Source organism: Vulpes lagopus, chromosome X, assembly GCF_018345385.1.
Source record: "Vulpes lagopus strain Blue_001 chromosome X, ASM1834538v1, whole genome shotgun sequence".
Taxonomy (NCBI): domain Eukaryota; kingdom Metazoa; phylum Chordata; class Mammalia; order Carnivora; family Canidae; genus Vulpes; species Vulpes lagopus.
The window spans coordinates 14,956,040-14,980,256 of record NC_054848.1 but is presented as its reverse complement, the minus strand read 5'-3'; the positions used below and the strand labels follow the sequence as shown (position 1 = coordinate 14,980,256).

At 45.5% G+C, this 24,217-nt stretch overlaps 1 protein-coding gene across 2 annotated transcripts in view; it reads left to right on the top strand.

Annotated features, from left to right (window-relative positions):
- PHKA2 (phosphorylase kinase regulatory subunit alpha 2) overlaps positions 1–24,217 on the top strand; it is a 79,705-nt gene that overhangs the window by 30,340 nt on the left and 25,148 nt on the right. For both annotated transcript variants that reach the window (XM_041741148.1, XM_041741149.1), the window contains 13 exons: positions 705–787; positions 3,888–3,968; positions 5,083–5,181; positions 7,134–7,280; positions 8,805–8,858; positions 9,465–9,587; positions 12,840–12,935; positions 14,621–14,728; positions 16,565–16,643; positions 19,628–19,762; positions 20,961–21,070; positions 22,264–22,408; positions 22,866–22,944. In XM_041741148.1, coding sequence (XP_041597082.1) covers positions 705–787; positions 3,888–3,968; positions 5,083–5,181; positions 7,134–7,280; positions 8,805–8,858; positions 9,465–9,587; positions 12,840–12,935; positions 14,621–14,728; positions 16,565–16,643; positions 19,628–19,762; positions 20,961–21,070; positions 22,264–22,408; positions 22,866–22,944 — 1,339 coding nt within the window. The remainder of the gene's footprint in view (positions 1–704; positions 788–3,887; positions 3,969–5,082; positions 5,182–7,133; positions 7,281–8,804; positions 8,859–9,464; positions 9,588–12,839; positions 12,936–14,620; positions 14,729–16,564; positions 16,644–19,627; positions 19,763–20,960; positions 21,071–22,263; positions 22,409–22,865; positions 22,945–24,217) is intronic.

The following is a 24,217-nucleotide window of genomic DNA, read 5'->3' as shown; positions in this document are numbered from 1 at the left end:
GACCCGGGATCGAATCCCACATCAGGCTCCCGGTGCATGGAGCCTGCTTCTCCCTCTGCCTGTGTCTCTGCCTCTCTCTCTCTCTCTCTCTCTCTGTATGACTATCATAAATAAAAAAAAAAAAAAAAATAAAATAAAATAAATAAATAAATAAAATCTTTAAAAAAAAAAAACCCATTGATGTAAGGGTTCGTATCTTACCATATTCCTACCAGCTTCAAAAATTCACACTTTATTTTATTTTTTTTAAAGATTTTATTTATTTATTCATAATAGAGAGACAGACAGACAGGCAGAGGCAGAGACACAGGCAGAGGGAGAAGCAGGCTCCATGCAGGGAGCCCGACGTGGGACTCTATCCCGGGTCTCCAGAATCACGTCCTAAACTGCTGAGCCACCCAGGCTACCCCAAAATTCATACTTTAAAAGGCTCCATACCTCTTTCAGTCTTTTCTACCCATAGACACACCCTCCTTCCTTCCTTCCTTTCTCTTTCTGAGATTAGACATTATCTGTTTCAATTTATTTCAGACTTCATTTTTGATGCCCTAGTAAGAAAAATGAAAATGGGGGGGGGGAAGAAAAATGAAAAAGGGGGTACAAGAATTTATTTCCTACTGTGATATTTGTAATTTGTGATTGGCAGCACACACATTTCTCTTCACAACAGAACTCTAACTTCATTGTCTGTTTCTCTTTACTAGGTTTACGTATCATTTTTACCCTTGATGAGGTGGCCTTCATACAGAATCTTGTTTTTTACATAGAAGCCGCATATAAAGTCGCTGTAAGTATCAACCCTGGTAGTTTTTCAGGTGTCTCAGGTAAGAAGAATAAAAATCATACAGTTCTTGGACAGCTAGACTGATCGGGGCCAATCAGGTTAGCCAGATTAGAGCTCTAAGATTGTCGTCTAGGCACACAATGTGCATGCATGTTTGTCCTGGGACCCACTTGGGGAGTTGATGTCTTTGGAATGTACCACATGCTGCTTGAATCCATTATGCTCATTTTATTTATTGATTGATTGTATATTTTTTATTGGAGTTTGATTTGCCAACATAAACTATAATACCCAGTGCTCATCCTGTCAAGTGCCCCTGTCAGTGCCTGTCACCCAGTCACCCCATCCCCCCATCCACCTCCCTTTCCACTACCCTTTGTTCGTTTTCTTTTAAGATTTTATTTATTTATTTATTTATTTATTTATTTATTTATTTATTTATTCATGAGAGATACACAGAGAAAGAGAGATAGAGAGAGGCAGAGACACAGGCAGAGGGAGAAGCAGGCCCCATGCAGGGAGCCCAATGTGGGACTCCATCCCGAGTTTCCAGGATCACACCCCGGGTGAAGGCGGCGCTAAACCCCTGAGCCACCTGGGGTGCCCCCTTTTTTTCATTTTAAAAGAGACCCTAACCTGTCCTGTAGCAGGTCCTCAGCTGGCCTGAGGCAGGGTGAAGGGCAGCAGCAGCAGCTTGTCAGTAGGAGCTGCAGTGCCGTGGGCATCACTGCAGGTGTCCCACAGGCAGAGGGGCCAGAGCCAGATAGGTGCCCAGGCCAGGTGTGGGCAGGTGTAAACGTGTGTAAATGTCTAATCTTAGAATCCCAGCAGACTTTTGTCTGATATGGAAAGTGGAGCCTCATCCACTTCTTAGAGAACAGAGAACCTGTGCAAAACTAACTGTTCATTAAGGGCAGAAAAGAAAGAGGAGAGTTTGATTTAAAAAGAAAGAAAGAGGGATCCCTGGGTGGCTCAGCGGTTTGGCGCCTGCCCTTGGCCCAGGGCGTGATCCTGGAGTCCCATGATCGAGTCCCACATTGGGCCCCTGCCTGCTTCTCCCTCTGCCTGTGTCTATGCCTCTCTTTCTCTCTCTCTCTCTCTTTCTGTGTGTGTGTGTGTCATGAATAAATAAAATCTGAAAGAAAGAAAAAGAAAGAAAGAAAGAAAAGAAAAGAAAAGAAAAGAAAAGAAAAGAAAAAAGAAAAGAAGCCACTATGGTCTTAAAGCAAGGGTCAGCAAACATTTTCTGTAAAGGGCCAGACAGTAAATATTTTCAGTTTTTCAGCCCCTGCAGTCCCTTTTGCTTCTAGGCAACTCTGCCCTTGTCGCAGAAAGGCAGCCATACATGACACAGGAGCATGTGAGCATGGCTGTGTCCCAGATAGACCTTATTTACAAACATAGGTGGCAGACTAGGTTTGGTCCAAGGGCTACTCGGGTCTAAAGAGGTGATTCTCATCGAAGGGCAGTCTTCCCTTCCCAGGGAACATTTGGCAAGGTCTGGAGACATTTTTGCTTGTCACCCTGGGGAGGGAGCTGCTGGCATCTAGCGAGTGATGGTAAAGGATTCTGCTGAACATCCCGTGGTGCACAGGACAGCCCCACAGCAAAGAGTGACCTGGCTCAAAATGCCAGGAGTACCGAGGTCTAAAAAAACCAGAGGAGTCTTTGTGGAAAGGGTGGGACTTTAGTTGGACCTTGCAGGATGAGCAGACAGTGCGGAATAGCATGAGCAGGCCTGGGCAGGAATGGGCTCTGAGTGTGCGAGGGGTCCCTGGGGAGCAGGGGTGGGGTGCAGAGAGAAGGAGTAGACTTAGCCTGAAAATGGACTGTTGTAGGGTAGCAGAAAACAAAGTTGGATTGTGGGCGTGCAGGGGGTGGAGGCATGATACCGGAGGTGTGGCTGGCCCAAGAGAGCTGATGTGTGCCACTGGGGAATAAGCACTTTGTCATTTTAGATTCTTGCACAAGGGAGCAAGCTGATCAGAGCGGTTTTTGAGGATGAGTCACTTAGCTCCAGGGTTGGAGTAAGAATGGGTTGGAATGTGGAAAGGCCCAGATGTGAAGAGCACTGAAGGAAGGAGTCCTGGGGCTCAGCTGGAGAGAGTCTAAAGCCACTTGGGTGGGCCTCAGTCTAAATTTGTACATTTTGGAATGTTCATCTTTGCAGATAAATAATAAACACTGATATTTTGGCACCGGTCCTGTTCTTGTTGGCTTGTAATTTTTCAGTGCTGCTCTGTAGCATTATTTCAAAACAGTATCCAGTGCTTGTCTTTCTTTTTTTTTTTTTAATTTTTATTTATTTATGATAGTCACAGAGAGAGAGAGAGAGGCAGAGACACAGGCAGAGGGAGAAACAGGCTCCATGCACCGGGAGCCTGACGTGGGATTTGATCCCGGGTCTCCAGGATCGCGCCCTGGGTCAAAGGCAGGCGCCAAACCGCTGCGCCACCCAGGGATCCCCAGTGCTTGTCTTTCTTAAGAGAAGATATGAATTATACAAGTTAGGTATGCATGTATCACATTCTCTGTATGGATGGAGTGTTCTGAGCCAGTTCACATGAATCGGTTTTAAAAGACCAAGAGAGTTCACTATTCTGTGCCTCACTTTTGATTTTGGCCTCTGTTACTTACTCAGCATTTTCCCCCAAGAAGTGACACTAGGAATAGGTATTAAATTATTTTAAATGGTTTGGTTGGCTTCACCTGGTTATAATGCATTTGTTTAAGTTTCTTTATCTTAGAATATAAATTCAAAAGGATTTGCTAAGTAGAAGGGCAGCATTTCATTTGATTTGAAGATAAAAATTTTGTTCTCTACAAATCAAGAGTTTCTTACAAATTGATAACTTTTAGAAATAAGAAAATTGAGAGTGTTTTTGCATGCATTTTTGTTTCACTTGAGTATTTACTTGCAAAATTCTGCACAGAGGTCAAATGAAGTGAAATTGAGGACAAGAGCACAGCCAGAGTATGTAAAGCCATGAATTTGGCAACCTTTGAGAAGAGATACTCATGTTTCATTGTGCCATGGTAACATAAAGGGATTATTTTTCCATAGCACCTTCCCTGCTCTGCTCACTCCCGTCTTCTTCTGCAGGATTATGGAATGTGGGAACGAGGAGACAAGACTAATCAGGGCATTCCAGAACTGAATGCGAGCTCTGTAGGAATGGCCAAGGTGACACTCTGGACCTGTTTGTTCTTCCTTCTTTGCATTTCTACTGCTTTGATTTGGTTGTCATCTTTAGGGGTTTGGGTTTAATCTGATTAGCATATTTTTCAAAAGTCAACTGCAAGTATGAAATTTGAGTGGCACATATACCCCAGCTGACTGAGATGATAGGTAAGGAACGTGGGTTTCCTACCCTGAAATGTGCCTGTGCCAGAAATTCAGGGCCCTCCTTCCTCATCATCCATTATTACCACCCACAGGTCTCAGCATTTGCTGTTGTCTAAGCATCTGGATGTGTGATGTCCAGTCTTCTTTTTTGGGTCATAAAGAAGGCTGAAGAATATGACTGCTTTGTAGGGCAGGGCTTACAAGTTCAAAAGTCTATGGAGTCAGGTCAGGCAGTAACATAATAAACAAGTGAAACTGGCCAGATAGAAAAATACTGAGGGGTCCTGGGGACACTGGGAACTTTCTCTAAAGGTATTCCCGTTTAAAATCATTTTTAAAATTTCTTCAGGTCACCTGTGTTTCTTCAGAACACCTGTGTTCTGTGGGGCAGATTCTGTCTGCCAGCCACCAGTTTACAGCTCTCACCCTAGACATTTAACGTGCCTCCCTCACACTCAAGATGAAAGTATATCCTTGGAGAGAATAAAGACTCTAGAACTAGAATTTTCAGAGCAACAAGAAATATGTTCTTTAAGGTCAACTGACCAAAAACATACTTCATATTAAAAGAAATAACTTTCTGAAGTGGTAGACATGCTAATGTTAGAATTGACACAAATAGGTGAAAGAAAAGCTGTCTGTGAATTTAGCGCCCTCTCCCAATGTTAGGAACTCATCAATATTTCATTTTATGGTCAAATAATAACCTCATTTGGGGAAATGTTTGTCTGTTTTTCTTGTTTCTGCAAAGAGCAGCAATATATAGGAAAAGCGTGATTCCACTGAAAATAAGGATAGGATATGTCTACAGGATATGTTAGCTGAATTTTAGAGATGTGTTTCATAACCTTTGGGAAAACATGCATCCTAGATTGCTTAATGAGAAAGGAGTACCGGATATGGGAGTGTATCTTTACTAGAGAGAAAAAGTGATTCATACCTGTGCTTGCAGGCAGCCCTTGAGGCAATTGATGAGCTGGACCTCTTCGGAGCCCATGGAGGACGCAAGTCAGTGATCCACGTCCTGCCTGATGATGTCGAACACTGTCAGGTAACAGCTCCAGCCTCTCACGGTCCAGACAGGAGGGAACAGGACTGATGGAGTAGAAGACCTGGGCTCCAGGTCACATTCCCCACCTTTTCTTCTTTCTTTCTTTCTTTTTTTTTTTAAGATTTTAATTTTAAGTAATCTCTACATCCAACATGGGGCTCAAACTCACAACCCTGAGATCAAGAGCCGCATGCTTTACCGACTGAGCCAGCCAAGTGCCCCACACTCCTCACCTTTCTAGCTTGGTGGTACTTGGCTTCTTTGAGCTTCAGTTTCCTCATCTGTAAAATGGGCATACTGGCACCTTCCCCTCCTGTCATGCAGAGTGGTCGTAAGGATCAGAGTTCGTCAGAGCACTCTATAAGCTGAAAAGTGCTATGTAAACGTACAACATGATGGCGAGTCATAGCAACCTTGTTTTGCTGGAGGCAAAATCTTGTTTGTTTTTTGAGCATATAGGTGGTTTTCTCTTGAGTTTCTTTCATGATGCCACCAAATTGAATACTAGCAAGCAGTAGTTCACTCGAGGAGGGGAAGGGATGGGCAGGATGGATGGTGGAGGAGAGATGACGTGGGACAAATGACAAATTAGTAGAACCTACATGAAATAGAGGGCAGAGAAAGGAGTGATTTGTTGCAGATTAGGGGACTCCATTAAGCAGACAGTGGCTCACCCATTGCTGGTTAGTCAGTAAACTCTTACTTAGTGAGGGTCCACTGTCTGCCACACACCGTGCCAGGGTTGTGAGGGTGGTAAGAGCCATGTAAACTTGTTAGCAGAGAGCTTCTGGAGGGAGTGCCTGTTTCCAGGCAGAGAGCCTGAGGGAGAGCAGCTAGTTAAAGAACTGGCCTTCGGGGTCAGTTCGCTTGAGAAAATGAAGCTTTATTCTGAAGCTGAAGGGCTGAAGGGCTCCCCCATCTTTACCTCCTTTCCCCGCATTAAATAGTCCCTAATGGAGAATCTGCTCTTTCTTGGGCTACAGTTGAATAGATTCAAGCTAATTTGCATCTTACTAATGCGTAGTCCCTAGTGGAAACCATGTGAGCTCTGCTGCCAGCTGGGCCTGGCTTAGAATCATCATTCTGTCACACAAGTCTGAGTCTCAGCCCTCATATGTGAACTAGACATAGAACCCAAATTCCTTCTTTATAAAACGGAAAAAAACACTTTTTAACATGACCAAATGGGATTTATTCTAGGAATACAAAATTGGTGTAACACCTGAAAATCAATTAACGTAGTACACCATGTTTATATGAAATTTACTCTGCTTGTGTTTGCAGGGCTCTAACCCCGTGTCTGCACAGATCCCAGTGTCTGCTCCCTTCCCTTCCCAGACTTAGCATTTCACCTTCCTTTAGTTTGCAGTGCCTAATCCTACTACCTTATAACTGAGGCCATATTACAGTGCCACTGAGTAACCCTAGTTCTAGGACTGCAGTGATTCTCCTTATTTACCATTTTGCCTGAGTGTTCGTGTGGTCTCTTGGATTTGACTCCTATACATGGGTTCTGGATCACCTAGTCACATTCCACAGAAGCCAGACATTTCTCCACGCTAGCCCCATATAGGTATTCTTCTCTGTCTTTATCTTCACATCCAGGACACCCCGGCCTGCTGACATAGTAGTCCTTAGTTCCTCCCTTGCATGTCCGAAAGACACAGCAAAGTCAACAGAAGGCACCCAGGGGAGGGAGACCAGCAGCTCTCAGCATAGGCTCCAGGCAGTACTGTGCTCTCCCCAGCCCTCTCCTCTCCCACAAGGAATGGGAGTCTTTGGCTGACCAGGCGAGGTCCCCCAGCAGGGGCTGTAGTGGTAGGAGAAAGCTCAACTCAAAATCGGCAAACTCATTCAAATGTTCCTTTGGGCTGAGGTCATGGTCTCTAGATACCATGCAACTAACTATTCACACTTCCCAGGTTCAAGCCACCTCTTTGTTTTTCATTCAGTCTATTCTGTTCTCCATGCTGCCAAGAGCATCAACGTCTAAGGAGATTGACGCTGGACTTCTTTCCATTATCTCTTTCCCGGCCTTTGCAGTGGAAGATGTGAACCTCGTGAATTTGACCAAAAATGAAATTATTTCCAAGCTCCAGGTAAGTGTTCATCACGCTGGTGTCCTTTTGCCCTGTGTTAAGTGCCCCTTTCATGATGGTGTGGAGCAGCTCACCCAGGCCTTCGTTCGCCATGAGGTCAGTGGCTTGGTTTATCTAAGTGGATTGAGAGTGCAGTATCCACAGCTGAGTGTACAGGGGAGAAGACAGTCTCAGAGTGATCCAGTGCCGTAGTTCTTATTCCTGATAGCAGAGCTTGAACTCAAGCCAGCACCTCTAATCCCAATTTGTTCCCCTTCTATACTTCTAAAGTAGAGCTTCTTAACCTTTTAGAGATCACAGGCTTCTTTGAGAATCTCTTAAAAGCTATAAAGTCCCCACTAGAAAAAAATGCACATGTCCCAATATCCTCCAACTTTATACACAATTTCCGGGGACTTGGCAATCCAAAAGTTAAATCAAGCTTAGGAAAACCCCTGCTCTGAGGTGAAATGCAGGAACTGTGACACAATATGCCAAACTGAGAATGTTATTAAATAGCCCAGGCAACTGAATTTCTCAGTAAAATGATCAAGAATGTAAATTTCCTTTAAAAAATAAATAAGTTTCTTAAAGCCAAAAATCTTCACGGTGACGATCCTACTTAGATTCTGTAAAAAATGCTTTTAGCCCTTGGATACAAAGGAATTGAAGAGTCTCCAGCCATATCCCCAAAGAAGCTGTCTCACGGTTTAGTGGAGAAAAAGAAAGCTGTTTTAGGTTGTCTCAGTAGCCAGGGATTCAGTACAGGGAATGAAGTGTTTAAAGGGGAGTGGGTTCTAGGCTGGGCCTCCCCATGACTCCCAGAACACTGTGGGGCTGGCTGCTAGGGGTACGCTTGCCTCTGCAGCCAGCGCTAAAGGAGCCCCCGTGCGCTTAAGAAACTGGGGAATGGACACCCAACACTGCGATCCAGGGACTAGGGAGGTAGATCAAGAGCTCAGTGCCACTGCCCTTCTTTATGAACACCCAGGAAGCTGGAGAGGAACCCTGGAGCCTGCAGCAGGAAAGCCAAAAGCAAGAGCCCTGGGCCGGAAGAAGCCCCACCCATCCCCACCTGCCTCTGTCCCCACCCCCATACTTCTTTGTATCCAGAGCCTACTTGTGAGGAGTCTCCAATATCCTTTAGGCTCTCCAGTCTTTCAAGTAGAAGTAGCCCAATCAAGTACTTCAAGTAGAAGTATCTGCCTTGGTGGCTTCTCCACGCAGTGAGGATCCCTCTGCATCTTTGTGTGATACAGCCAGTGAGAAGGAAGGGCTAGTCATTCTGTAAACTCTTAGTAATTACTCTCCCAGCCCTGGTACTCTAACGGAAAGTTTTGACTTTCCCTTCTTGGCACTGATCAAACCTGAATTTACTTGGCTTATTGCTTAAAGATAGGTTTTTGCATTGATAACAAAGAGTACTTGGTACACATTTCGTTACTGAAGGATTCATGGGAAGGGGGTGCAGGGCCAACATGAATCACAATAAAAAGACAAATTCTTCTCTTTCATCAATTGCACTTTTTTCTTTATCATCTTTAGGGACGTTATGGATGCTGTCGCTTCCTTCGAGATGGCTATAAAACCCCAAGAGAGGTTGTATTTAAATATTGTTTCTTATGATTCCGTAACTGCTTCATATTTAAATCACCGCTGTGGTGTTCTCCCTTTCTTGATTATAAAATTACATGTTAGAATACTGGAAAGGGCAGTCTTAATTTTGGAGACAGCAAGGCTGGAGTTAGGCAGTAGAATAATATAATCTTCAGGAGGACAGCAGGCTGGTGGTTTAAAACCAGCCTGTAGACAAGGACAAACAGTTCTGTGGCTCACATGGTGTTTTAAAGAGGAACTGTGGCCTCCTTCTTGAGTTTCTTTGCCACAGTCACTGATATAGTAATTTAAATAAAACAGATAGTCTGCTGAGCACTGTTATAGGCAAATTGCTATTTATTTGTTCATGATATAGGAAGCTTAGTATAATAAACCACCAAGGAGTCTTGTGTACATTTCTGATTGACTTCTCTTAGATTTTACCACGGAAAACTACCAGAAATAGCATCTCCCCATTATAGCCGACTCCTAATCCTAGCAGCCACAGAGCTGTATTGAATCAGAAAGTGAATGAAACCCACTGAGGTACGGTGGTATTATATATGTAATCTGACATCACCTTTCAGAAGGTTTCCTGTTTGATTCCAGGACCCAAACCGATTGCATTATGATCCTGCTGAGCTCAAGCTCTTTGAAAACATTGAATGCGAATGGCCTGTGTTCTGGACGTATTTCATAATAGATGGAGTCTTCACTGGTGACGCCGTTCAGGTAAGAATGTGCTGGGTGCTGTGGTAAGAATGTGCTGGGTGCTGTGCTGATAATCAGCATTTTCATTCCATCGGTATGCTGAGTGTTATTAGAACATAAGGTTACGTAAGAATTTAGGGCACTGTTTCAGTTATCTGTTGCTGCTTAACAAGCTTTCCTAAAATGTAGCAAATTAAAGTAACAAATATGTTATTTGTTCATGATTCTACAATTTGGGAAGGGCTCAACAGGGACAGGTTGTCTGTTTCACTTGGTGTTAGCTGGTTCACTGGGGCTGGAGGATCTACTTCTGAGGTGACCTCACTCACCTGGCTGGCAGCTTGATGCTGGCTGTTGACTCGGAGCTGGGCTGGGCTCCTGACCCAGGCCTCACTTCTCCTCCATGTGGCTGTCTTGGGCTTCTCACAGAATTGTAGTCTCTGACCAGTTAGGCTTTTTACAGGGTGCCGTCTTACCCCGAAATGCAAAAGCAAAAGCAGCCGAGCTTTCTTAAGGCCTAGGCCAGAACTGGCAATGTCCCTCCTGTTGCATTCTGTTGTTTAAAGGGTCATGCCACATTCGAGGGGAGGGGACTGCACAAAGGCATGAGTACTGAGAAGTGAGGTTCATTGGGAACCACAGTCGACCACAAGTAGGTTTATTTGTTCTGGGTTTGTTTTTTTGTTTTGTTTTGTTTTGTTTTGTTTTGTTTTGTTTTGTTTGTTTTTTCAGACCAGCCAGCCTAAGCTTTTGCTGTCTTCAGCTCTAGTATAAGGGCATTCTCAGTTAACATCTTATTTAATGTAACAGCATTTTAATGGGTGTCCCAGCCTTCAGCCTCACTCCCTGCTGTTTCTCTATACTGTTGCCAGGGGCATCTTATTAAAAGACGAATTAGATTATGCTACTGCCTTACTTAAAAGCTTTGAAAGGCTCCTGCCTGCCTTGGGATGGAAGTATAAGCTCTTCTGTTTCACAGGGTCCCATAAAATCTGGCCCGATTTCTTATTGCTTCCTTAGTTCCTTGAGCTCTGTGATGTGAGTGCCCTGAAACCATATCAGTCCTTTGAACACGCCATGCTGTCTCCCTTGTTCTCAAGTGCCCAAGCCCTGCTTCTGACCCTCAGCTGCCTCTTTCTCCTTCACTTGATTCACTGTAAATGTCTCTTTTTTCAGAAGGCCTTCTCTGACCCTAACCACTGGATCGATGCCCCTTTTATACGTCCCACAGTGCTTATTACCACAATATGGCACCTATAGCTGTATTTAATCTCCTGCTTACCTGTCAGAGCACCCTGGTAGAGGTGGTCTCCATCCAGTTCATCCATACATTCCCTGTGCCTAGTACATAGTAAGTTCCCAGTAAAAATTTGTTCATGCAACTTTCATTGTTCAAGACAGATTTCTTTAGCATTTGCCACTGTGCATTCTTTGGTAAGTGGAACAGATCTATCCTCCTGAAGCTCATGTGAATGACTGACATAATCAAATGCTTCACTGTTTTCTTAACCTGTTCAGACCACATGTACTGGGGTGGGATGAGCAATCCAAGATTTATTTTGGTTTTGAAAGCTGGCTCTGCTCAGAAATTCTAAGTGGTTTCAGAAGTGGCTGTAGGGGCCGAGGGCAGGATGTCCCAAGATGGGCCACTTTGGCATGAACATTGTTTTGAGTTAAAAGTAATTAAAACCCAGGGAGGCCTGGGTGGCTCAGTGGTTGAACATCTGCTTTTGACTCAGGTCATGATCCCGGAGTCCTGGGATCGAGTCCCTTGTCAGGCTGTCTGCAGGGAGCCTGCTTCTCCCTCTGCTTATGTCTCTGCCTCTATCTCCGTGTCTCTCATGAATAAATAAATAAAATCTTTAAAAAAAATCTTTTTAAAAAAATGTGATCAAAACCCAGCAGATTTGGGAAAAGCTCTTTACATCCCCCTCAACTACTTGTCTCTACTAGCAAGAAAGCTGCTGACACAGATTCCTCTTTATTTAAGAAAGTTATGTGTATCACAGGGCCACCTTTGTTTTCCAAAACATCTCCTCTCACCTTCTTGCAAATGGTCTTCCTTCCCTTGTGTCCTCAGACTGCCACCCCTCTCCTGAGCTCAAGTAAGCCTCATGGTGCTTCTCTATCTTTGGAATATCCCATCTGTGTCTTTGTGGATTCTCTGTACATATGTAACTAAATTTGATTTTCTCCTGTTCATCTGTCTCATGTCAGTTTGATTCTTAGTGCCGCTAGAAGGATCTGAAAGGGCAGAGAAAATTCTTCCTCCCCAACATGGTAGTAAGCTTGAAATGTTAATATTCCCCCATTGTTGATTCTTACTGTTATACTTTAGCAATGATCTTGGGTATTATGTTTTCTGTCTCTTTATTCTAGAACTGAAAGTTCTCAAAGGGATTGAGTTAGAATTTGAGTTATGAAACTTGACAATTATGAGAAACAAAAAAGCTGAGAAGACAAGAATGTGTTTAGGACCTTATTTTCTAGGTCTCACAGAATTTGCTGCTCTTATGCCTATTCTGTCTTTTCCACTTGCTGTCCAATGACGTTTAAAAAACAATGCACCCCTGCAGATTTTGCTGTCCACAAATTTCATAAGAGAAGGAACTGAAATCTAGAAGGCCTTTGACTAGGCTTTCCAAAGATGAAATATGTTAAAACAGCTGGGGGGCTGGTAAAGGGCTTTCCCCCTTTAGTCTGTTTCCTTTTCATACACAGGTTTTTTTTTTTAATTACTGCCTTTTTCATTGAATGGAAATGTTTACATCCACAGCTTTTATCATATCAAGTAGTGCATCATAAGAATCCTGGTACATGGTTCATAGTACGTACACTTCCTTTCCCTCACAGCGGGTTCCCTTCGCGAACATTTCCTGAGCAATAAATGCTTGATCAAGGGCCTTTTAAGTGGAAAACTAGTGGTAAGTAGAAGTGGAATGCCCTCCTTAAGGTCTGGCCTCCACTCCAAGAAGCTTATGTAGTCTAGCTGGTGAGACAGAATTTACATATGTGAGAAGCTAAGAGTGAAATATTGAAGTCGTGAGTTAAAGACCACACAGAAAAGGCCAATGCGTTCCCCTCCTTCTAACCTTTGCTGTCAGCAGGAGTCCCAGTCCCTCCTATACTCCCCACATGGAGGGCATTTGTGCATTTCTTGACTTGTGTCCTACTACTAATCTGTTGCCAAGAGAGGTGTTTTTCTGTAATGTACCTCCCATGACAGTATTAATGACGCCTCTCTCCTGCTGTGGGGTTGGGGCCATTCTCCAGGTCCAAGAATACCGAGAGGCCCTAGAGGGAATAGTAATCAGAGGCAAGAACGGGATCCACCTGGTGCCAGAACTGTACGCCATCCCGCCTAACAAGGTAACCGAGCCCTGCTTCTCTGGAATGAAGTGAGCTCATGCTTGGCCTTTTCGTATTTTGCACTCCCCTTTCAGACCTAACACTTTTTGTCCAGAAGTGGTTTCTAAAACACCAAGCTGGGTCCAGGACACTCAGGGTTTGCAGTGCCAGCTCTGCCTCTGGGAGACTGCAGGCTAGTGGAGGGTGGAGGAGCTGGTCTGGGGGATGGAGGGCACACACACGGGTGGCACAGCAAAGGCCTTGTGTGTTAGAGGACCTGCAAGCACATAAGAAGGACTGGGACAGAGACAAGGAGACAGACCCCAATGCCTGCACAGGGAGGCAGGAGCTGGCACATGGGTCCGGGGAGGCTAGAGTCAAGCTGTCTCTCGATCCAGACACTTTGTCTGCCTTCTGTTCTTTCCATCAACTATTTCTCATTCCAGGTCTTCACGGTTTCTCTTAACACTACTTACATTTCCAATAGCCCTAACGTATAATCTGATTGTGAAAGCAGTCCCGTACACTACAAAACATCCACGATTCTGTAGAAAGAAGAAAGTATTTCTCTCTCCTCTTACTACCCAAAGATAACCAAACTTACTCAAAGATAACTCTGACATTTTAGAGATTCTCCTGCCACACTGTTAACCTATTTGATAATTTGATTACTGACATGTGTAATTCTGTTCAGTTTATGAGTTGAAGGTTTTCTTAATGTTTACTACTGCAGCAAGTTTTAACGATCTGTTAATAGCATCACTGATAAATCCACAAGCAGGGTATGACTCCCTCATGGTGTGATTTTCCCTTTTGGAGAAGAATTTCAATTGCTTTGTTTTCCAAAGGGAAAAAGTGGTCACTAACATTACCCCAGACCAACATTGTAATGACAAAAAACCCAAAGGTCAGGGGCACCTGGCCAGCTGAGTCAGTAGAGTACATGACTCTTGATCTCAGGGTCATGAGCTTGAGCCCCATGAATGGGGGGTAGAGTTAACTTTAAAAAAAAAAAAATCCAAAGGTCAGCATGGAGTTTACAACAGAGAAAATTGCAGACTAACTTTTACAATGTGTAGCTAGCACTGTCCATCCAAAAAAGAACTGTAGCTTATTTTGATGAGTCAAAAGCCCCCAGTGGACCCAGCTTATTGAGTCCCTGATGGAAGATTAGTGATCTGCTAGTACAGCACTGTTTTCCTCAATAAATAGTGCCACCTTCTGGTAATTTCCTAGCATAGGCACACAATTTATGAGCCCCTGGGGAGAACAAGACTGGAAAAAGATGACTTAGCAGCAGGTAATGCACTGCTGTGGCTCTAGGGTGATGCTTTAGATCATTGTACCCATAATACAAACAAAGGTAAGCAGGAGCTATGAAACTTCCTGTTGCCCAGGGCTGTGCTCAAAGGAGGCAGGCCAGACTTCACGTGCCTGTCTCTGCCCTCTGCCATCAGTGTGCCTATGGGAAGAGCGCTGGCCTGGAGCCACCCCTGAATCTGAGTTCCACTTCTGCTGCATTTAGCACGAGGCCCCCACACCAAGGCCTTGGCTCTTGGGCCACCCTGTCGCAGCTCTTGCACAGAATTGGCCTGGATAATCGAATGAGTGGCATTTTGTAAATCCTCAGTGCACTCCCCAGTATGCGGTAACATTGGCCTTTTTATCCTCTGACATTCTGACTTGGGTGTCTTTCTTTTTGCCAGGTTGATGAAGAATATAAGAACCCCCACACAGTGGACAGAGTTCCTCTGGGGAAGCTGCCTCATCTGTGGGGCCAGTCCCTATACATCCTCAGCTCGCTGTTGGCAGAGGTAGGGGACTTGGGGACTTCACAGACTGGAAACCATCTGATCTGAGGTGTAGGGGACCCCAGAAGAGCATAGGGGCTCTCTGCCCCATGTGGCTGTGAATGTCTTTGGCATCTCATAGTTTTAAAGTCGCCTGGACTGAGTCTGCTCTGAGGCTTGCCATCTGGGCTTGTGTGTCCATATTTACATTGGCCCACTTCAGAGTCAGCTGCATGCCAAGCACTCCTATCACCTGCCCTGCCCTGACCCCCACCCCCGTATTCCTGGTCTATGGTTAGAACTAGGTTGAGTTGATGGTCAGTAAGAGACTAGAAGCTTCCCAGTTGGGATCAGCACACATGTGAATTATAGAGGTTTGTGGAAGCTACTAAGTCAGCTTCCAGCCACCCCTGGTACAGTCCTGGCTGCAGGAAGCAGAGTGACTCTACAGTGCTCTCTACAGGAAGGGGCAGGGGCTGGCTTTTCTCCAGTGAATTTTGTGTCAGGTGTTCCCTTAGCCCATACCACCCTTACATAGAAGGTCTACTATCTCTGACTCATTTCTTCCTGTTAAACATGTTCTTGCCCCCAGGCTTAAGTTTTCAAAATGCAAATGCTTTTGTACCAGCTAAAAATGAATCTCGACCTCCCCGGTGGGGAGTGGAGGGAGTGATGGTGTAGATGATGTATGGCTGACGTTATCAGATGCGTTCATCTGTCCTCACAGGCTCCTGCCCAGCTGACTGCTCTGGACCCCTGGGAAGAGGTGTGGACGAAAGAGTCTAGGAAAAGAGCTGGGAGCTCCAGCCTGTTAGGCTGGCCCAGTCCTGTGTGTCCTCCCAAACTCTAGAAAGGGTAGGGGAGAGGTTTGAGTAGTAGGTCCAGTCCAGTACCACTTGGGTTACCTGTGTATAAAGGAAGACAGAAAGTAAAGCTGTCACCATGGAAGTGGGCGTTAGGAGCTTCTGGGGCTGAAGTGGGTTGGTGGTTTCGTGGCTGTGATTGCCTCCTCGATTTCATGGTCATGTCCTTGGGGGTGGGGACTGTCTCCTACCTCTGTCCTTCTTAGTAGGGAATACCACGTCTATCTCTTGGAAAGCTGGCTCTGCCTTTGACTAGTAACCTGACCTCGTGAGCCAGCCTCAGTTCCCTCTTCTGTAAAGTAAAGAGGTTGGGCTTGATCATTTCTATTATACTTGCCAGCTCTGATCTCTGGGTCTGTGAGAGGAGGAACAAACAGCTCTGCTTCGTTGCCTCTTCAATGGAAAGGCCTTCATGTAAGCCCAGCATTAGGTCAGATTCCTCCTCAGAACTCCCAGAGCACCTTGAGACCCTCCTGAAGACTCCAGTCATTTATAGAAGATGTGAGGAGAGCCATATTGAAACAGCACTCTGCAAGCATGGAGGGGAGCTTTGTGTTTCAGGACAGTCAGCCCAGGACCAAGTCCCTTCTCTGCCACCTAGCTTAAGTGCATTACCTCAATTGCCCCATCCATAAAATGCTAGTCTTGGTGCCTCCCCGTCAGGAGGCCTGAACGTGACTGTGAGTGTATAGGGGCTCAGCCCGGAACTGGTGTGGAGTGAGGGCTCATGAGGTTTGAGTCACTGCTGTTCTTTCCAGTCGCCAAGGTGGTGGCACGTTTGGCTAGTCCTGGAGAGCAAGGTGCCAGAGCACAATATGTTTATCAGTGGCTATCTAATGGTGTACTGTGTTTCAGAGAAGATAAGCAGTTCACTTGAAAAACATAAAAGAGTTAAAATACTGAATATTTTGAGCCCCCAGATATTTCATTTACCCAGTTGGGTTTAAGGTGAGATTTCATTCAGTATTTTACAGTGTCACTATTCCTCTTTTCCTAGGGATTCCTCGCCACTGGGGAAATTGACCCCTTAAACAGAAGATTTTCCACTTCCGTCAAACCTGATGTTGTAGTACAAGGTTTGTGAGCATGTTTACTATTCATATTTAACTGGGTAAAGTCAATGTTTTTTTTTTTTTAAGATTTTATTTATTCATGAGAGACACAGAGAGAGAGGCAGAGACACAGGTAGAGGGAGAAGCAGGCTCCCTGCAGGGAGCCCGATGCAGGACTTGATCCCAGGACCCCGGGATCACGACTTGAGCCAAAGGCAAACGCTCAGCCACTGAGCCACCCAGGTGCCCTGCAATGTTATTTTTAATGCAAAAGATTCCCTAGTTTCCTATTCTACTTTTTAAAAAGTACACCAGTGTGCTTCAGTGTGTATGGGCTCTGCAACATCCCTTCTATAACTCACTAGCTCCCAAAGGCAACAGTATTCTTCTCAACCGCAAAGTTACTTTCTACAAAGCATTTGTTTTCTTGAATCCAAATCTTGATTGCAGTTGGGGCACAAGTGATTCCCCGAGCATCATTTTTCATTGCGGTTCTTTAAAAAGTAGAACATGACCCTGGTGAAAAAAACGCAAGTAAAGGTTCACACATTTTTTCCTTGAGGTCTGGCTTCTCTCCAGAGTTGTAGGCCCATGTCTTCACCTGCCTCCCCTCCCTTCCAGCTAGCCCCGCTTCCAGAGAGGTGGAAGGCCAGTGTGGACTGCTGCTCTAGTGCTGGCTCTGCCTAGCCTTGCAATTTCATCTCCCTGTGCCTTGGGGTCCTCATAACTGGTGCCCCCTCACAGGGTGACATTGAGACGCTCTGCGATTGTCATGAAGAAAGCCCCCAGTGTAGGTCCTCGCTCACCAATTCCTCTCCCTCCCTCCCCTCCTAGGGTAGACTCCTGAGGAGCTCACATGCCTCATAGGGCAACTTAGGTACCAGCTGATATCAGCACTTTGTGTATACGCCTTATTTCCTCTAAATTACACCATTCATTTCATTTTTAGAGAGGAAAGAGGGGAGGGGCACAGGGAAAAAGAATCCTGAGCACTGATCCCAGCACAGAGCCTGACCTGGGGCTCGGTCTCACGACTCTGAGATCATGACCTGAGCCAAAATCAAGAGTCAGACACTGGACCGACTGAGCCACCCAGGTGGCTACATCATACATGTCTTAAGGATGAGGCCTGTATCCTTCTTCTAGCTTCTGTGTTGTTTGGCATACACCTACTTAGTAGGTTAACAACAATTATTGAATACATGCAAGGCAGTCCTGTTTGTGACCATGGACTCATTCCCCTGTGCCTGCCTGGGATACAGTAAGAGGCTCTGTGGGGCATCATCCGATTGATACTGGGCTCCAGGCCCTCAACAACAACAGTTTCATCAGCTAGAAATTGTAACAGTTATGATTATCTTCCCCATCTTACACATGAGGCTTAGAGGTTAGCTCGCTCAAGGGCCCAGAGCTGACAGAGGGAGGTGCAAACTCAGTGCCGATGTCCAAGTGGACTGATCCAGCCTGACTCCAGAGTCTGCACTTAAACACAACACGTGCTGCTAAGTGAGCCCTTAAATTCACAAGGCCTCTTTTCCAACTGCAGGCTGGGGCCCATTGAGGGGTCTTTAGCCACCTTTTTTTTTTCTTTTAATGTTCTAGAATAGAACAGAAACAGAATAGAAAATATAATAATATCTGGCCTGGAGGAAGAAGTACAGTTTCAGAAACTTCCTGCATATGGCTGTATCAGATCATGGGCCCACAGGTCTCAGGCAAACCACTGCAATAAAAGAGTCGCCTTTACAGAGAGTGACCACTGATCTTTACATGGCATTGAAAGCTTCAGAAGAAACAGATGTTAAGAGACACCACTTCACCCAGTCCTACATGGCTGAGGTTCCCATTTCCTGGAATTGGCTACAAGTGGCCAGCAGATGTGGGGCTTCCCCACAGGGCCTTGTTATGAAGCTCAGATGAGGTCACAGATATTAAAATACTTTGAAAAGTATCACATGTTATGTAAATAAGGAGGTGACCTTCAGGTCTCAGTGGCATTTATGTGTATTGTACATTCAAGGCCACCAGCATATGGGTACAATGGTGGGGCTCAGTGGACTACTGTAGTAGTAACCGAATCACCTTCTAGCCTGAGCACCACCCTCACACTCTGTTCCCAGCAGGCTCTACTGCAGTTGAAACCTTCCCCCCTTTCTGAGACCAGAATGCCCCTCCACCAGTCCCCTTCCCAAGACTCCTTCCCTTTACTAGAGCACTGTTCTCTTAAAAGCCATGCTCAAAGCAGAACTGGTGCAGGAGGTGCAGGGGTTGGAGTCCCTGCTCAGGCCCCCATGTCCCAGGCATGTGAGTCCCCTGCCTACTGGAGAGCCAGGTGCCCAGCCTCACTCACTAGAGATGGGGCCCCAGCCAGCCCATTCAGGGTGCAGGGCCCAGCTCTGGGGTGGCTCTTCCCCACAGCAAGACCCTATGCTGTGCTTCATGGGTGGGCCAGGCTGCACCACGACCCACCAACAGCCCCATTTTCCCTTCTTCCCGGAGGGAGCAATCTTCCCCAACCTCTCCCTTGGTCAGGACACCCTGCTAGTACATACCACAATATTGCCCTTTCCTGTTCTTTGAGACCAGGAACTCCAGCTTCTCCTGGCATCCCCCCATGCAGAGCTGTTTCTGCTTCTCACTCCATATGAAAAGAACACAAGACAGGTTTAGAATAAATGCAGACGCACAGGGAGGCAAGCCATCATTTGAGATAGGGTAATTTGGTTTGGGACCTGTTTAAGACCATTTCTAGAAGTCTCTTATCAGACTGTCTTGAACATTGATGGCACTTAATAAAAATGCTTCATGGGGGTTGGGGAGGTGAGGCCAGAGAGAACCAGGAAGAGTGGCAGGAAAATTGCTGTGATTTTCAAAGCCACCCAGTGTGTGGAGAGCATGCTGCTGTGCATGTCAGAGGCCAAAAGAAAGATCAGTCAATAATATATTCTCCATGCGAGGAGACTAAGGGCCACAGGCTAATGCAGATGCTATTATGCTCTTGTTCACAGTTACTGTTCTGGCAGAAAACAACCACATTAAGGACTTATTGAGGAAACATGGGGTAAACGTCCAGAGTATTGCTGACATTCATCCAATCCGAGTCCAGCCAGGCCGGATTCTCAGTCACATATATGCCAAGCTTGGTAGGTTTGGGGAAATGGCAGGGTGGTTTTGGTGAGAGGCATCTTGGTTCTAGGTTTTGGTTCTTTTTTTTTTTAAGATTTTATTTATTTATTTTAAGATTATTTATTTATTTATTTATTCATGAGAGACACAGGTCTCCAGGATCATGCCCTGGGCTAAAGGCGGCTCTAAACCACTGAGCCACCCGGGCTGCCCTAGGATTTTATTTATTTATTCATGAGAGACACAGAGAGAAGGAGAAAGAGAGGCAGAGACACAGGTAGAGGGAGAAGCAGGCTCCCTGCATGGAGCCTGATGCAGGGCTCCATCTGATCCCCAGACCCCAGGATCACTCCCTGAGCCAAAGGCAGGCGCTCAACCATTGAGCCACCCAGGCGACCCTATGTTTTGGTTCTGAGGGAGACTTATAGGTATAAACTGCGAAGAATTGGGCAAGGCACCAAATCACGTGGTTCGACCTCTTCAAAGTGAAGAGGAGTGGCAGACAAGCATGTTCTCATGCTTGTTCAGTAGATGTCGCCAAAGCTTGGCTGTGCCCTTCACCAGATCTGTTGTAAAATAAGGTACCACCTTTGAAAATTCTCAATTGGAACAGTCATTTGTGTCTTGATATGTTTCTAATTTTTATCTGTAATCTTAGAAAAATGCTCATTTACCCATTAAAACAGGAGTGGAGGTTCTCTTTCTAAAATATAACTTTTTTTTAAAGATTTTATTATTTATTCATGAGAGACACAGAGAGAGAGGGAGATACACAGGCAGAGAGAGAAGGCTCCTCACAGGGAGCCCAATGTGGGACTTGTTCCCGGGGCTCCAGGATCATGCCCTGGCTGAAGGGAGGCGCCCAACCGCTGCGCCACCCAGGCGTCCCTCTAAAATACAACTTCGCTTAGATTTTAGAAACTATAACTAGGCTTGGTAGGAAATAAATTAGAAGTAAACATTAATAAAGTTCTATCAGTAGTTTCATTCCACATAGATGTTGAACAGGGTGCTATTTGTGTACATGCATGAAGAGAAGGCAGGGGATTTGTTTTTAATTCATCCTTGTCCTATTTTAAAGAAGGATCAACGGTATTAGGAAAACTAAACCCCGGAGTGGGTTAACATGCAAAAAGCCCAGTCTTAGCCAAAGTCACTTGGATTAGAAGTTGCCATATTGATCTAACTCTAATATCTCTTTTATTTTTCAAATAGGACGGAATAAGAATATGAAATTGAGTGGGCGACCATATCGGCACATTGGAGTCCTTGGAACATCTAAGCTATATGTGATTAGGAACCAAATCTTTACTTTCACACCCCAGGTGAGTAGAGCAGGCCAGTAGCAAAGCAACACGCATCCTTTGATTAAGTTCCCTTTTCTTCGTGGTGAGCTACTGTGAATGCGGTAGAATGAGCGTGTGTATGTTCAAATAGCGATGTGTATTATGACACCCAGGCCCTACTGCAATTCTTTAGTCCCAGTAGGTGCTCAGTAAGCATGGCTTGAATCAAACTGAGTGTGTCGTCATTTCGTCATGAGGAGTAGTGAAATGCATACCACTTCCCAAATTTGCTAGGTACCTGTCCCTTGACTTGCTGTCCCTGTGCCCAATAGCAGTAGTCCCTGACCTTTGCTTACGTTGTCTGAAGACCCGCCATGAAACACCTAGCCTATCTGATTTTCAAGCCCCCCCGCTTGAAGAGATACCAAATATACTGATTATAGAACTTTTTTTCCAGAGTTTTCTTTTTGTTTTTTGTTTCTTGTTTTTTTTTAACAAAGGAAAGTAGTCCTACAGAATCCGAACCAAATATTCTCCATCCATTTGGCCAGCTAGAAAGATCAGCTCTAGGCTCCCTTTGTCACTGTGGGCACGGCTCCCCACCCCCCGGGCACACTGTCAGCCATGGGGTCATGGATCAGTAGCCCCGAGTTGTTCTTTTTCACCCTAGCCCACGTTGCTTGCTTAAATCTTGTGAGTTATTTCCCTTTGTAACACGTCAGACCAGAGCTGAGTGTGGACTAGTCCCGAGGTAGGAGAACAGTTTGATTTTCATCGACACCAGGCAGTAGTGCCTATAGTTCACATTAGCCAGGTCATCAGTCAGGTAAACACAGCCTCCATGTCTCACCTGCTCCCAGTGCCCTCACTTCCCTCACTTGGAAATCCTCTGAGCCCAGCAGCTTTAGAATGAGTAGGATTTAAGGAGTTATTGATTTCCTTTCAGGGACAGCGGTGTTGGGCCAGATGCTTAAATCCTCATCTGAGGAGCCATAAATAGATCTGGCTGCGCACCTTTACCTTCCACGCTAATGTAGCTACGATTCCTGGGCAGGCGACAGATTGATTTTTGCCTGATTGCAAGGAGAGCCCCATGATGGGGGCAGATACAGCCAGGATTGAGCCTCTTCTCTGGAAACAACATGCAAGGATTAGTGCTGTCGTGAATGATAGCTGGGGCTGTGTCGGGGGAGTGAAGGACAGCCTTTTACTGGGCCTGATCTGACTTGCAGTTCACCGACCAGCATCACTTCTACCTGGCCCTGGACAATGAGATGATTGTGGAGATGCTGAGGATCGAGCTGGCCTACCTGTGCACCTGCTGGCGGATGACGGGCAGACCCACGCTCACCTTCCCCATCACCCACACCATGCTCAGTAACTTTGCGAACTTGATCTGCCTGATTCATGTCCCACTGTTGGTTTGGGCCCTTTTCAGACTGTTTAAAATGAGTCCCATAGACAAAGCTAAGTACCGAAGGGGAGGTTCTTAGCAGCTTGGTTTCTGAGCTCAGGAATCTTCCATAAGTATTTTATTAGATTATGTTTTTTTTATTGTTGTTGTTGTTTTTAAGATTTTATTTATTTATTCATGAGAGACACAAAGAGAGAGGAAGGCAGAGACACAGGCAGAGGGAGAAGCAGGCTCCTGACATGGGACTCGATTCCGGGTTTCCAGGATCAGGCCCTGGGCTAAAGGTGGCGCTATAAACCGCTGAGCCACCCGGGCTGCCCTTATTAGATTATGTTGGTGAAAACATTTCACGGCCTGTCCCCAAAACCAAAAAGTATTTCCAAATTAAGCAAACTAACTCATCTTTCCCTCCCCCCTTAGCAAATGATGGCTCAGACATTCATTCTGCAGTTCTTTCTACAATTAGAAAACTAGAGGATGGATATTTTGGAGGAGCCAGGTAATTTGTGGTTTTGGTGTTTTGTTTTTTAAGTATCAGTGACTTTTCTTTTTTTTTTTAAGATTTTGTTTATTTATTCATGAGAGGCAGAGACACAGGCAGAGGGAGAAGCAGGCTCCACATAGGAAGCCCGATGCGGGACTCGATCCTGAGACTCCAGGATCACACCCTGAGCCCAAGGCAGACCCTCAACCTCTGAGCCACCCAGGCGTCCCATCAGTGACCTTTCTTAAAAGTCTTTTGCCAAATAAATAAAATCTTTAAAAAGGGGGGGGGATCCCTGAGTGGCTCAGAGGTTGAGCGTCTGCCTTAGGCTCAAGGTGTGATCCTGGAGTCCTGGGATCAAGGCCTGCATCAGGCTTCCTGTGTGGAGCCTGCTTTTCCCTCTGCCTGTGTCTCTGCCTCTCTCTCTCTCTCTCTCTCTCTCTCTCTCATAAATAAATAAAATCTTCAAAAAAAAAAAGAGGATGCTGTCCTTCCCCCATTTTTCATATCAATTGCTGAACATAGAAGCATGGAGCTTTAGATTAAAAAGGAAATTAAAACCCTTTACCCCTGTGGAACTGGAATCCTCTCTAAAGCAGCTCTCAGTGGATGTTTGTGAAGCTTTTACAGGTGCCAGGAGGCCTGGGGTGTGGAAAGGCAAGCATACCGAGTCTCTCTGAAGTGGCATTCTTGGATTGCATGTATGGAATGCTGTGTCTGTTTCTAGTGAAGGACCTAGAAGAAAACACCCAGTGCCTGGGATCTAGCAGGTGCCCAGTAAACACCTCCTGAACTGACTTGAGTGTGCTGTCACCTGAAGAATAATTCATAGAACTTTAAAAAATTCCTTGAGTGGCCCTTGGAGCAGAGCGCCTGAATGGGCCTGCCTATACCACTGTCCCCTCCTCCTCAGTGGAGCTATACCTATTCTACTTTTCAGGCCCACAGTAATACAGGTGCTCCCCATTATCCCGGGTAGGCACCTTGAGTGATACAGGCTCACCTCCTGAGAAAACCGATTCGATTTTTATATTTTTTGACTGTCAGGAGGCAGAAGTTTTCTCAATAGCATATAGGCCCTGATCTCTCCTAATCTCCTGGAATATGTGAGAAGGGTTCCAAGAACCTCACTGTTCGGCCGGCCCTGAGTGAGGTGCGACCCTTTCTGGGCCCTGGAGTCTTCCGTTGGTTCCCTGATGGAATGCCAGTTGCTGAGTGTTTGGGCATTGACGTCGGCCCTTCTCATATCTTCCCACACCAGGGACCCTGCTGCCGCCATAAATGTTTT